Consider the following 13,225-nt stretch of genomic DNA (forward strand, 5'->3'; position numbering starts at 1 on the left):
TGATATGAGCGGGTTTTCAGCAAGCGGGTATTTCAGCGGTCTAGGGTTGCTGACTACTGAGTTCCGGCAAAACTTGGGGTATGCGGACGATTAGAGCTTGTCAGCCTTATAGCAATTTGGTACTACGTGGGGGTGGGGAGCTTTTGATTATTATGCTCCGCAAAGTGGCCCCAATCACGGTTTTTTCCCTTGTGCTAGTACTGGGAGTCCTCTTGTTTGTTGATCAAAGCCTACAGCAAGTCAATTTTACAATGTTGTGACCCAACTGTAAGGTTGGTCACATGCTAGTGGGTTGGGCGCTTGGGGCCATACTACTACAAACAAAGCTATACAACTACTAACTAAGGCTATACTAAGGCTACGTAAGGTAACCGTCTACTTGACTAAACTACTGGCAAGGGGGGCTTAGCCCTGGAGGTGTGGTGAGCGCAATAAAGGGTGAGCTTCTGAACTACTAAGGGCCGGCTACTTAGCTGGCTGGGGATGATCCTCCTCAATGGTATGAGACAAGGTAAAATTGACTTGGGGTCTCCAAGCAATTTCCCTGCTGTTTATATAGACAAATTGTCCTAGACGTCCTTAAGGGCCGTCTAGGTAGCGGGCGCTTGTGGCCGTATAGAACTGAGTATGAACCGCTTAAGGCGGTGGGTGCTACCTACAACGACTAACTATCTAAGTACAGTGACCAAGGCCCTACTGGCAATGGCGAGCTATGTATCTATGATGAGAAAGCCGCTTAAGGCAACAAGTACAGGTGGGAACTTAGTAGTTACTGGCCTAAGGCCTTGTACAGTAAGGTGATGCGACAAGAGGTAATCGACCTGGGTGTTACCATGGTCGGTTGGCCTCCTTATATATTCTACAAACGAGCTAATTACAATTACATTATATCCAATACCGTATCAAATAAGAACCCCGCTCCGCAGTTGGCCTTACTCATACATACGTGTCACTGACGTGTCATAATGATGTCATCAGGTGGAGGTGGCTACGTGTGCTGAGATAAGCGCGGATGGGGACGTGGCTCGGCGCTTAGCGTATGATATAAGCGCCGATGTCACGTGGTTGAAAATGTTCTCCGATTGCCTTCGTTTAAATTCGAGAAATTGGGACTAAATTCCCTGGTATCGAGTGTGTCTACAACACTGCCCCCCCTCTAAGGGCCTTGGCAGCGCCGAGGGCCTTCTTTTTCATGTCTTCCTCGTACTTTTTCAAAATTTTTTCTGCGTTTTCTAGGTTCTCCCGGGGCTCCCATGTGTTTTCTTCCGAGCCGTAACCCTTCCATTTCACCCGGAAAAACCATTTCCCGTTGCGTTCCTCTGCATCGGTAATTCCCTCTACTTTGTATTCCTCCTCCCCATTTACTGTGACCGGTGGGGGGCAATTTTTGAAGGCGCGCTTCTTGTCTTTTTTGACCTTAGACAGGAGTCCTATATAGAAGACGTTGTGGATTCGCATGGTAGGGGGAAGTTCCAGGCGGTAGGCCCAATCGGAGATCTTCTCAATAACTTTAAATGGTCCCAGGCGTTGCTCCGTAAGTTTGGGACTCAAGGTCTTGAGGTTGACGTTTCTGGCGTCCAGCCAGGCTTCTTCTCCAATCTCGAACTCTATTGGGCTTCCATCTTCTCCAGCCGTCATGCGTTGCTTGGATTGCCGGAGTGCTGATTCCACTTCCTTCCATTGTGCCTCCATTACCTGGGCTAAGTCGTCGGCCTCTGGTACATCCGTGGGTACGTTAGAAGGTGTCAGGGTAGGTTCCCATCCGTACAGGGCTTTGAACGGTGTCTTTCCTGTGCTGCTGTGCACCGCGTTGTTGTACGCGAATTCGGCCATTGGTAACCATTTGGTCCAGTCCCGTTGATTGACCCCTGAGTATGCCCTGAGAAAATGTTCAATGGATGGGTTAACCCGTTCCGTCTGTCCGTCGCTCTGGGGGTGGTACGCTGAGGAGAAGTGAGGGTCTATTCCCAGGCGTTTGTACAGCGCCTTCAGGAATTTGTTATTGAAGATCCTTCCCCTATCGGAGACTGTTTTCTTGGGCATACCGTGCCGTTTCCATACGTGTTCCAAGAACAATTCCGCCAGTTCGGGTGCCTTGAGCTTCTTAGAACATTTGACAAAAATCCCATACTTTGTGAAGCTATCCACTATGACCAAGATGGAGTCGTTACTTCCGTCCTTGGGCAGGTCTACTATCATATCGTATGATACGTGTTGCCAAGGTTGTGATGGAAGTTCCAAAGGCTGAGGGGGAATGGACGCGTATTTGGGCTTCCGGATCCGTTGGCAGATCTCACACAAATCAACGTGCCAATATGTATTGGCGCGGATGCCAGGCCAGTAGTAAGTTCTTGATACCAATTCTAAGGTCCTCTGTCTGCCTGGATGGCCTGCCAACGGGCTATCGTGGAAGATCCTGAGCAAGTCCGTCCGTAAGGTTCCTACGTCCAGTACTACAATTCGTCCCTGGTAAAACAACAGACCAGCCTCCAGTTCATAATCCTTGAATGCGCGCTTGATGGAGGGTGGTGCCTTGGACTTGTTTTGTAGGAACTGCAAGATTTCCTCCAAGGACTTGTCCTGGTCTGGAGAGGCCTCGATCTGGCGTTGTAGTTCTTTTTCGGGAGTTACTAGGGCAATATTTGCAAATACAGGATCTGGAAGCATGGTTTGATCGGCAGGTGGGATATCGGCGTGGTCTGATCAACGAGACAAGGCATCTGGTTTTCCAGATTGTTTACCTGGTTGATATACGATGTGGAAATTGTACCCAGCCAGGAGTAGGTGCCAGCGTGCATGGCGGCAATTGAAGGTCCTAGATTCCTTCCAGTACTCCAGGTTACAATGATCCGTGAAAACCGTTATGGGGTGCAGGGTCCCTTCCAAGAAGATGCGCCAGTATTTGAATGATTGGATGATGGCCAGGAGTTCCTTATCATGGGTGTCATAATTTTGTTCAGCACCTTTGAATGATTCTGACAGGAATCCCAGTGGATGTAAGCGTCCATCTTCTTGCCGTTGACTAAGTATGGACCCTAGGGCCGCGCCAGATGCATCTGTCTCAAGGAAGTAAGGTTTGGTGGGGTTGGCGTGGCAGAGTACAGGGGCGTTGGTGATGGCATCCTTTAGTCCTTGGAAAGCTTCTTGCTCCTTTGTGTCCCATTTCCATGGCGTATCCTTTTTGACCAGGTTGTGTAGCGGCCTGGCCATGTGACTAAAATTGGCAACAAATCGTCGGAGGAAGTTGGCAAAGCCTAGGAATGATTGGACTTCTTTAACCTTAGTCGGGACCGGCCATTCTTGTACTGCCTGGATCTTAAGCTTATCCAGGCTGAAACCCTTATCGGACACAATGATCCCTAAGTATTCCACAGAAGTGACGTGGAATGTACACTTGGATGCCTTGCAGAACAATTGGTTCTCCATTAGGCGCCGTAAGACCTCATGAACATGTTGTGTGTGGGATGCGTCATCTTTGGAGTAGATCAAGATGTCATCAAGGTAAATGATGACGCATACATCCAACAAGTCCTTGAATAGTTTGTTCATGAAGTGTTGGAAGGCGGCAGGGGCGTTGGTCAGGCCAAATGTCATTACCAGAGACTCGTAGAGGCCATACTTGGTACGGAAGGCGGTTTTCCATTTGTCTCCTTCTTTTACCCGGACATTGTTGTATCCCCAGCGCAGGTCCAGCTTAGTAAAGACCTTGGCACCACGTAGTTGGGCCATGAGGTCGTCAGGGCGGGGTAATGGGTATACATTCTTCTTGGTCCGGTTATTAAGGCGGCGGTAATCTACAACCAAACGGCGGGAACCATCCTTCTTGGGTACAAACATGACGGGGGAACTGATTGACGATTTGCTGGGACGGATCTTCCCAGCCTTGAGTTTGTCCCTGAGCCAGTCCTTGAGTGTGGCGGACTCGGCATCAGTCATGCTATACAATGGGGAGTTAAGGGGTCCTTCTTTGGTGAGCTCTATCCCAATGTCATAGTGCCTGTGGGGTGGAAGCTTGTTGAATTCTTCCTCTCCAAATACCTTAGCATATTGGTGGTACTTGGAGGGTACTCCTTCAAGGGGTTTCTTGTCGGTTTCCTCCTCTTGGGCAATTGCCACATGTTCTGGGGGTGTGTGAGGGAAGGAAAGGGTGCGCAGATTCCAATCTATTTCCGGATTATGGGCGTCCAACCATTTTAGTCCTAGAATGGCAGGGTGGTTTCCAGTGTTGCAGATGAGGAATGTTTCCGTCATTTTTTTGCCATCAAGGGTAAAGGTTAGTGATGCCTTTTTCCAGATTTTTCCAGCCTGGGGGCTCGACCCATCAAGCATGGTAACGGTGCAAGGATGTGGGAGGTCTACTAGTGGTAGGCGTAGTGCCTCGGCGGTGCGCGGGTGGAGGAAGGATGATGTGGCGCCTGAATCAATCAGGACTTCTAGGGGTTCCGCTTGTTTCTCTGGCTTAATTGAAATTGTGAAGAGTGGGGAGATTCTATTTCTACTATTGGATATATTACAAATTTCAATGAGCCCAGAGTCCTTGGGGTCCTTGCGCGCGGCGGCAGGTACCCTTAATCTTTTCCCAATTCGGGTCCAGATTCTTCGCCAATTTTGGCGGTTTCTTTGGCTTTTCCCTTGTCCTCAACAGGGTTAGCCTTCCAACCCGTGCGGCACTCCGCAAACTTATGGCCCATTTTTCCGCACTTGATGCAGGCGCCTGCGGCGCGGCGGCGGTTACGCTCCTCTTCCAATACAAAGTTAGGGTTGTCGGAGAGCTTCTTTGAACCGGTAGATGACTGGCCAGTACTCGTTCCCCTTGCGGGGTTTTGGGTTCTGCTAGACTTATTGTCCCTCGGCGGGTGGCTAGCTTGCTCTTTGCGGAGAGCGTTATCGATGACGAGTGCTGCATTTTGCAGCTCAAGGAGTGTGCGGGGTCGGTGCTCGCGGGTGGCAATCTGGCGGCTGACCTCCCAGTGAAGGCCGCAGGCAAACTGGCCTTTAAGGGCTGCGTCGTTCCAGTCCAGTTCCATGGCTAAGGTCCTGAACTTTGTGATGTAGTCCGCGCATGTGCCGGACTGTGTGAGGGTGGTAATCTTCCGCTCGGCGGCCCTTGTGGCGTCAGGGTCACCAAACGCTGCCAAAAATTCCAACTTGAATCCCTCAACCGTTTGGATAATGGCCCGGTGTGACCCGAGCTGGTCGAGGTGAGGGTGGGCCCAAGCCCCAGCGGTGTCCTTCATGTTCATCAGGAGGAAGGATAATACCTCCTGATTGGTGGGGAACATTCGCGCGTTGAGGCGGGTCCAAGCCAGCATCCTAGTCAGCCATTGCTTGGCTTCGCTTCCTACTTTGCCTGTGTAGGCGTCGGGATGGTCAACCTTGACCGGAGCGGGATAGTGGGCTGCTGGAGCCGGAGGGAGAGGGGCAGGTGCTCCGATTGGGGATCGGAGACGCGGAGATGGAGGGGGAGACGGGACTCGCGGGGGTACGGCTCTCCTTGGGGTTGGCTGGGCAAGCCCTGAGGCCCTGGGGGGTTCTGACCAGAAGGGGATCCCGCTAGCCGATCCAATAGGCTCAGCTTTTGGTAGGGGGCGTGGCGTTTCTTCCACTGTCTTGGGTTGGGGCCCTTCTGGTGTACGGGGGCCTTGGAGCTGGAGGGACTTGAGACCATCCTTGACAACATCGACGGCTTGGGAGATGTTTTTGACGTTCGTTTGGGTCTCGACCCCTGCTTCCTTGATTTCCCCAATTTCCCGCTCAAGGCGCTCAACTTGGCCAAGTAAACCAAGGAGGAGTCGTGTGACCCGTTTGAGGGAGACTTCGCCATACTCAATAGAGGTGGTTGGCGGAAGTTGGGGTCCCAGGTCTCTCGGATCGAAAGGGGATTGGGCTTGAGAGGATGTCCGGGAGCGGGTTGCCATAGTAGGAGCGGGGTAGGAGCGGCCAGCGTGAGAGGATGCCCGCGAGGACGAGCGGATGGGGGTTTGGGATGTAATGGTGAGGGATGGGGGAACTAGTAGGTGCCTGTGTCAGGACTTATGAGCGCTTTATTACTCGATCGCTAAGACCTTGCGTCAAACGACCTAGCGTTGAACAGTAGGAATTACTAATCACAGCCGTGGGCGGGCGTGATGTAGAATCCAATCTCTGCAAGCGGGTGTATTGGCTGTCTAGGTCCGCTGGTAAAAGGTGCGGCGACCGGGTATGCGGGCGATAGGGAATTCTTGCCTTATAGCAATTTGGTACTAGGAGGGGACAACGCTGGTTTGATTATTAACAGCAAAAGGCGATCCCGATCTCCGGTATTTCCCTTGTGCTAGTACAAGGTTCCTTCTTGTTGTTGGACTAAGTGTGGTGGGTGCGGGTAGGCACGGTTTGCAACCGACTTAAGGTCGATTACCTAGTATCCTAGACGTCCTTAAGGGCCGTCTAGGTAGCGGGCGCTTGTGGCCGTATAGAACTGAGTATGAACCGCTTAAGGCGGTGGGTGCTACCTACGACAACTAACTATCTAAGTACAGTGACCAAGGCCCTACTGGCGATGGCAAGCTATGTATCTACGATGAGAAAGCCGCTTAAGGCGACAAGTACAGGTGGGAACTTAGTAGTTACTGGCCTAAGGCCTTGTACAGTAAGGTGATGCGACAAGAGGTAATCAACCTGGGTGTTACCATGGTCGGTTGGCCTCCTTATATATTCTACAAACGAGCTAATTACAATTACATTATATCCAATACCGTATCAAATAAGAACCCCGCTCCGCAGTCAGCCTTACTCATACATACGTGTCACTGACGTGTCATAATGATGTCATCAGGTGGAGGTGGCTACGTGTGCTGAGATAAGCGCGGATGGGGACGTGGCTCGGCGCTTAGCGTATGATATAAGCGCCGATGTCACGTGGTTGAAAATGTTCTCCAATTGCCTTCGTTTAAATTCGAGAAATTGGGACTAAATTCCCTGGTATTGAGTGTGTCTACGACACAAATGAGAAAGTATATACATGGTCTGTGCGTGAGATGAGGAAGCGTTCATGTGAAAAGAGAAGCGTGCTGCGGGCTGCGCAGAAGCGTGGATTTCTCCTAAGCGCCCTTGGCATGGCATCTCGGCGCGGCATCTTGGCATGAATAAGCGCCAAGATTATGTGATCAAAAAACATGAGATATTGAGTCCATAAAAAACACTGAAAATAATAGAAAATTCAGGCAATTCTAATGGTATATGTTAGGAGGTGTCGTAGACACACTCGATACCAGGGAATTTATTCCCATTTTCTCGAATTTAAACAAAGGCAAACGGACAACATTTTCGATCACGTGACCCCGGCGCTTATATCACACGCTAAGCGCCGAGCCACGTCCCTTTCCGCGCTTACCTCAGCACACGTAGCCACCTCCACCTGATGACATCACTATGACACGTTGGTGACACGCATGCATGAGTAAGGCCAACTGCGGAGCGGGGTTCTTATTGGATTATATATTTGATATAATGTATTTGTAATTAGTCACTCTGTAGAATATATAAGGAGGCCAACCAACCATGGTAACACCCAGGTCGATTACCTCTTGTCGCATCCACCACTGTACGAGGGCCTTACAGCCCAGTAAGATACTTAGTTACACGCCTTAAGCGTTGTCCTCACTGTACATATGTAGCTTGCCGCCGCCTTACAGCGCGTGGACATTGTAGTTAGTTAGTTTGTCGTCGTAGGGTACCTCATCGCCGCCTTAAGCGGTTTACTGTATTAGTCACACGGCCATAAGCGCCCGCACCCTCAACGTCCTTACAGACGTCTAGGACACTAGGTAATCGACCTTAAGTCGGTTGCAAACCGTGCCACTAGCACACCCATCACTCAGCTCAACAACAAGAAGGCCCCTAGTACTAGCACAAGGGAAATCAGGTGATTGGGATTGCCTTTCGCTGTCAATAATCAAACCAGCGTCGTCCCCACCTAGTACCGAATTGCTATAAGGCTAACGGGTTCTAATTGTCCGCATACCACTGGTCGCCGCACCCTTTGTTAGCGACCCTAGACAGCCAATCCACCCGCTTGCAGAAGCACTGCCCCGTATCACGCCCGTCCACGGCAGTTGATCAGGGTAAGAACTGTCCAACGCTAGGCCGGTTGAGGCAAGGGTTTAGCGTACACATACAATAAAGCGCTCATAAGTCCTGATATAGGCACACTAGTACCCCACATCCTCCACCATTACCTCCCGCACTCCCCCTTGTTCTTCCTCCCGGGCATCCACCCACGCTGGCCGGTCCTATCCCACACATCCTATGGCAACCCGCTCCCGGCCACCCTCTCGAGCCCGCTCCCCTATCGATCAGGGAGAGCTGGGACCCTTCCTTCCGCCAGCCTCCCCTGAGCTCGGCGAAGTATCTCTCGAGCGGGTCATCCGCCTTCTCTGGGGACTCCAATCCCAGGTTGACCGCATCGAGCGGACCCTCTTGGAGCAAGCCAAAGTTAGCCAAGAGGTTCGGACCAATATCGAAAACATCTCACAAGCGGTCAATACTGTCAAGGATGGGCTTGCCCAACTCCAGCAATCCCGGGGCCCCCACACCCCAGAAGAACAAAAACCCCCCGCGGTCGAGGAAACTCCCAGGGCCGCGCCCAAAGTCAAGCCTTTTGGCAAGACTCAACCATCCCTTGGGGCCCCAGCCCCCATCTTCCCTACAGGGGCCCCTAGGCGCAACCCCCTCACCCTTTTCAACCCCTATCCCTCCTCTTCCTTCCCTTCTGGACCGGCTCCAGCCCCCCAAGGACCTCCACCAGCGCCTGTCGTTACCCCGGCGCAGCCTCCAGCCCCCTCCACTGTAAAGGTGGACCACCCAGATGCCTTCAAAGGCAAGATAGGCTTGGAGGCCAAGCAATGGCTAACCCGCATGTTGGCCTGGGTTCGCCTCAACCAGAGGCAGTTCCCCTCGGACTTGGAGGTCCTCAGCTTCCTTCTCATGAACATGGAGGAAGCAGCAGGAGCCTGGGCCCATCCCCACTTGGACCAACTAGGGTCCCATCGCGCACTCATCCAGACCGTGGATGAGTTCAAAGTTGAATTCCTGGCGGCATTTGGAGACCCGGACGCCACCAGAGCAGCGGAGCGGAAGATCACTTCCCTCACCCAATCCGGCACTTGTGCCGAATATATTACTAAGTTCCGCACGCTGCAAATGGAACTTGACTGGAACGACGCCGCACTTTGCGGCCAATTTGCGCGCGGACTTCACTGGGAGGTCCAAAGACAGATTGCCACAAGGGAAAGGCAACCCCGTACCCTGAGGGAGCTGCAAGATGCTGCCCTCATTATTGACAACGCCCTCCGTGAGGAAAGAGCCAGCCACCCGCAACAGGGTAATAAGTCTGGCAAATCTTCTACCACCCCCAACCGGGGGGCGAGTACCGACCAACAGGCCACCAAAACCGGCCCTCTCTCTTCCAACCCCAACTACGTATCGGAAGAAGAACGTAACCGCTGCCACGCAGAAGGCCTCTGTGTGAAATGCGGAAGGGCCGGACACAAGTTTGCCGAGTGTAGAACCGGCTGGAAGGCTACCCCAAAGGAGGACAAGGGGAAAGCCAAGGAAACCGCCAAGATTGGCAAAGACTCTGACTCCCAATTGGGAAAAGAGTAAGGGTACCTGCCGCCGCGCGCAAGGACCCCAAGGACTCTGGTTTTAGTTTGGAATTATGTAATATATCTGCTTCACATAGAAATCAACCGCTATTCACCATTCCAATTAAACCAGAGAAGCAAGCGGAACCACTAGAAGTCCTGATTGATTCAGGCGCCACGTCCTCATTCATGCACCCACGCACCGCGGAATCACTCCACCTTCCACTCATTGACCTCTCCACTCCCCGCACCGTTACAATGCTCGATGGGTCAAGCCCCCAGGCTGGTAAAATCTGGAAAAAGGCTACTCTAACCTTCTCCTTGGATGGTAAACAAATGACCAAGACCTTCCTGATCTGCAATACAGGGTCTCACGCCGCCATCCTGGGATTGAAATGGCTAAACAACCATAATCCGGAAATCGATTGGAATCTACGCACGCTCTCCTTCCCCCACACGCCACCAGAACATGTGGCAATTGCCGAAGAGGAAGAAGCTGACAAAAATCCCCTCAAAGGAGTACCCCCTGAATACCATCAGTACGCCAAGGTATTTGGGGAAGAAGAATTCAACAAGCTTCCTCCGCACAGGCATTACAATATTGGTATAGAACTTACAGAAGAAGGCCCCTTGAACTTGCCCCTGTACAGCATGACCAATGCCGAGTCCATCACACTCAAGGACTGGCTCAGGGACGAGCTCAAAGCTGGGAAGATCCGCCCCAGTAAATCGTCAATCAGCTCCCCTGTTATGTTCGTACCCAAAAAGGATGGTTCCCATTGACTCGTAGTAGACTACCGTTGCCTAAACAACCGGACAAAAAAGAATGTGTACCCATTACCCCGTCCAGATGACCTTATGGCCCAGCTCCGCGGTGCCAAGGTCTTCACCAAACTAGACCTAAGATGGGGTTACAACAACGTCCGGGTTAAAGAAGGCGACGAATGGAAAACGGCCTTCCGTACCAAATACGGCCTATACAAGTCCCTAGTCATGACATTTGGTCTTACCAACGCTCCCGCCGCCTTCCAACACTTCATGAACAAATTGTTCAAGGATCTGCTAGATGTATGCGTCATCATATACCTCGATGACATCCTGATCTATTCCAAGGATGACGCGTCACACACCAAGCATGTTCATGAAGTCTTACGGCGTCTGATGGAAAACCAGCTGTTCTGTAAGGCGTCCAAATGTACCTTCCATGTCACCTCTGTGGAATACCTCGGGATCATTGTCTCTGATAAGGGTTTTAGCCTGGATAAGCTCAAAATCCAGGCGGTTCAAGAATGGCCAGTCCCCACTAAGGTTAAGGAAGTCCAGTCATTCCTAGGCTTTGCCAACTTCCTACGTCGCTTCGTTGCCAACTTTAGCCACATAGCTAGGCCGTTGCACAACCTGGTCAAGAAGGACACAACCTGGAAATGGGACACAAAGGAACAGGAAGCGTTCCAAGGTCTAAAGGACGCTATCACCAATGCCCCGGTACTCTGCCACGCCGACCCCGCAAAACCTTACTTCCTAGAAACGGATGCCTCCGGTGCAGCACTAGGTTCTATACTGAGCCAACGCCAGGAAGATGGTCGTCTACATCCCTTAGGTTTCCTGTCGGAGTCATTCAAAGGTGCCAAACAGAACTACGACACCCATGACAAGGAGCTCCTTGCAATCATCCGCTCCTTTGAGTATTGGCGAATCTTCCTGGAAGGAACGGCCCATCCCATAACGGTATTCACCGATCACAGGAACTTGGAATACTGGAAGGAATCCCGGACCTTTAACCGTCAACATGCAAGGTGGCACCTGTTACTAGCAGGCTACAATTTCCAAATAGTCTACCGTCCTGGCAAGCAGTCCGGCAAGCCAGATGCCCTATCCCGTTGTGCTGACCATGCTGACATCCCGCCTACGGATCAAACCATGCTGCCCATCCTGGTATTTGTTAACATTGCCTTAGTCACACCGGAAAAGGAACTACAACGCCAGATTGAGTCATCCCTGGACCAAGACGAGTCACTGGAGGAAATCCTCCAATTCCTACAGAATGAGTCCAAGGCACCCCCCTCTATCAAACGCGCATTCAAGGATTACGAAATGGAGGCCGGCTTACTCTTCTACCAAGGACGAATTGTAGTTCCGGACGTCGGAACACTAAGAACGGAGCTACTGCGCATCTTCCACAACAGCCCACTAGCGGGACATCCGGGAAGACAACGTACCCTGGAATTAGTGTCAAGGGATTACTATTGGCCCGGCATCCGTGCAGACACGTATTGGCATGTGGACTCTTGTGAAACATGCCAACGGATCAGAAAGCCTAAGTACGCCTCTATCCCACCTCAGCCACTCGAACTTCCCGTCAGGCCCTGGCAACATGTGTCTTATGACATGATAGTAGACCTACCCAAGGACGGAAGCAACGACTCAATCCTAGTGATTGTTGATAGCTTTACAAAATACGGGATATTTGTAAAATGTTCCAAGAAGCTGAAAGCGCCTGAGCTGGCGGAACTGTTCCTGGAAAACGTATGGAAACGTCATGGTATGCCGGAGAAGACCATATCCGACAGAGGAAGGGTATTCAATAATAAATTCCTGAGGGCCCTGTACAAACGCCTTGGCATTGACCCACACTTCTCTTTGGCATATCACCCTCAGAGCGACGGCCAGACGGAACGAGTCAACCCTTCTATTGAGCACTTCTTAAGGGCCTATTCGGGGACTAACCAACGGGACTGGAGCAAGTGGCTACCAATGGCGGAATTCGCATACAACAACGCTGTGCACAGCAGCACTGGGAAAACTCCTTTCAAGGCCTTATACGGATGGGAACCCACCTTAACGCCGTCAAATGTACCAACGGACGTCCCCGAGGCAGATGACCTGGCCCAAACAATGGAAGCACAGTGGAAGGAAGTGGAATTGGCACTCCGGCAGTCTAAGCACCGCATGACGACCGGGGAAGAAGGAAGCCCAATAGAGTTTGAGATTGGAGAAGAAGCTTGGCTGGACGCCAAGAACGTCAACCTCAAAACCTTAAGTCCCAAACTTACGGAACAACGCTTGGGACCCTTTAAGGTTATTGAGAAGATCTCTGACCGGGCCTACCGCCTAGAACTCCCTCCAACTATGCGAATACACAATGTCTTTTATGTAGGGCTACTGTCCAAGGTCAAAAAGGACAAGAAGCGCTCCTTTGAAAATCGCCCCCCACCAGTCACCGTGGACGGGGAAGAAGAATACGAGGTAGAAGGGATAACAGACATGGAAGAAAGGAACGGAAAATGGTTCTTCAGAGTCAAATGGAAGGGCTATGGACCAGAAGAGAACACGTGGGAGCCCCAAGAGAACCTCAAAAATGCGGGGAAAATTTTGAAGAAGTACAAAGAAGAGATGAGAAAGAAGGCCCTTGGCGCTGCCAAGGCCCTTAGAGGGGGGGCAGTGTCGTAGACACACTCGATACCAGGGAATTTATTCCCATTTTCTCGAATTTAAACGAAGGCAAACGGACAACATTTTCGATCACGTGACCCCGGCGCTTATATCACACGCTAAGCGCCGAGCCACGTCCCTTTCCGCGCTTACCTCAGCACACGTAGCCA

General features: G+C 51.5%; 5 protein-coding genes across 5 annotated transcripts; 2 read left to right on the forward strand and 3 right to left on the reverse strand.

Annotated features, from left to right (window-relative positions):
• Nucleotides 1-1,137: 1,137 nt before the first annotated feature.
• RhiXN_02709 (Retrotransposable element Tf2 protein) lies at nucleotides 1,138-2,667 on the reverse strand (the record flags this gene model as incomplete). Its single annotated transcript, XM_043322526.1, has 1 exon — nucleotides 1,138-2,667. The coding sequence occupies one exon, from the start codon at nucleotides 2,665-2,667 to the stop codon at nucleotides 1,138-1,140; it is 1,530 nt and encodes a 509-aa protein (XP_043178022.1).
• Nucleotides 2,668-2,703: 36 nt separating this feature from the next.
• RhiXN_02710 (Retrotransposable element Tf2 protein) lies at nucleotides 2,704-4,329 on the reverse strand (the record flags this gene model as incomplete). The annotated part of the gene is made up of 1 exon (XM_043322527.1): nucleotides 2,704-4,329. One exon carries the CDS (start codon nucleotides 4,327-4,329, stop codon nucleotides 2,704-2,706), a length of 1,626 nt encoding a protein of 541 aa, XP_043178023.1.
• Nucleotides 4,330-4,568: 239 nt separating this feature from the next.
• RhiXN_02711 (Retrotransposon-derived protein PEG10) lies at nucleotides 4,569-5,918 on the reverse strand (the record flags this gene model as incomplete). Its single annotated transcript, XM_043322528.1, has 1 exon — nucleotides 4,569-5,918. One exon carries the CDS (start codon nucleotides 5,916-5,918, stop codon nucleotides 4,569-4,571), a length of 1,350 nt encoding a protein of 449 aa, XP_043178024.1.
• A 2,368-nt stretch (nucleotides 5,919-8,286) lies between these two features.
• RhiXN_02712 (Retrotransposable element Tf2 protein) lies at nucleotides 8,287-10,406 on the forward strand (the record flags this gene model as incomplete). Its single annotated transcript, XM_043322529.1, has 2 exons — nucleotides 8,287-9,638; nucleotides 9,722-10,406. 2 exons carry the CDS (start codon nucleotides 8,287-8,289, stop codon nucleotides 10,404-10,406), a joined length of 2,037 nt encoding a protein of 678 aa, XP_043178025.1.
• Nucleotides 10,407-10,481: 75 nt separating this feature from the next.
• On the forward strand, nucleotides 10,482-13,073 carry RhiXN_02713 (Retrotransposable element Tf2 protein; the record flags this gene model as incomplete). The annotated part of the gene is made up of 1 exon (XM_043322530.1): nucleotides 10,482-13,073. One exon carries the CDS (start codon nucleotides 10,482-10,484, stop codon nucleotides 13,071-13,073), a length of 2,592 nt encoding a protein of 863 aa, XP_043178026.1.
• Between the last annotated feature and the right edge of the window lie 152 nt (nucleotides 13,074-13,225).

Source organism: Rhizoctonia solani, chromosome 3 (assembly GCF_016906535.1).
Source record: "Rhizoctonia solani chromosome 3, complete sequence".
In the NCBI taxonomy this organism is placed as follows: domain Eukaryota; kingdom Fungi; phylum Basidiomycota; class Agaricomycetes; order Cantharellales; family Ceratobasidiaceae; genus Rhizoctonia; species Rhizoctonia solani.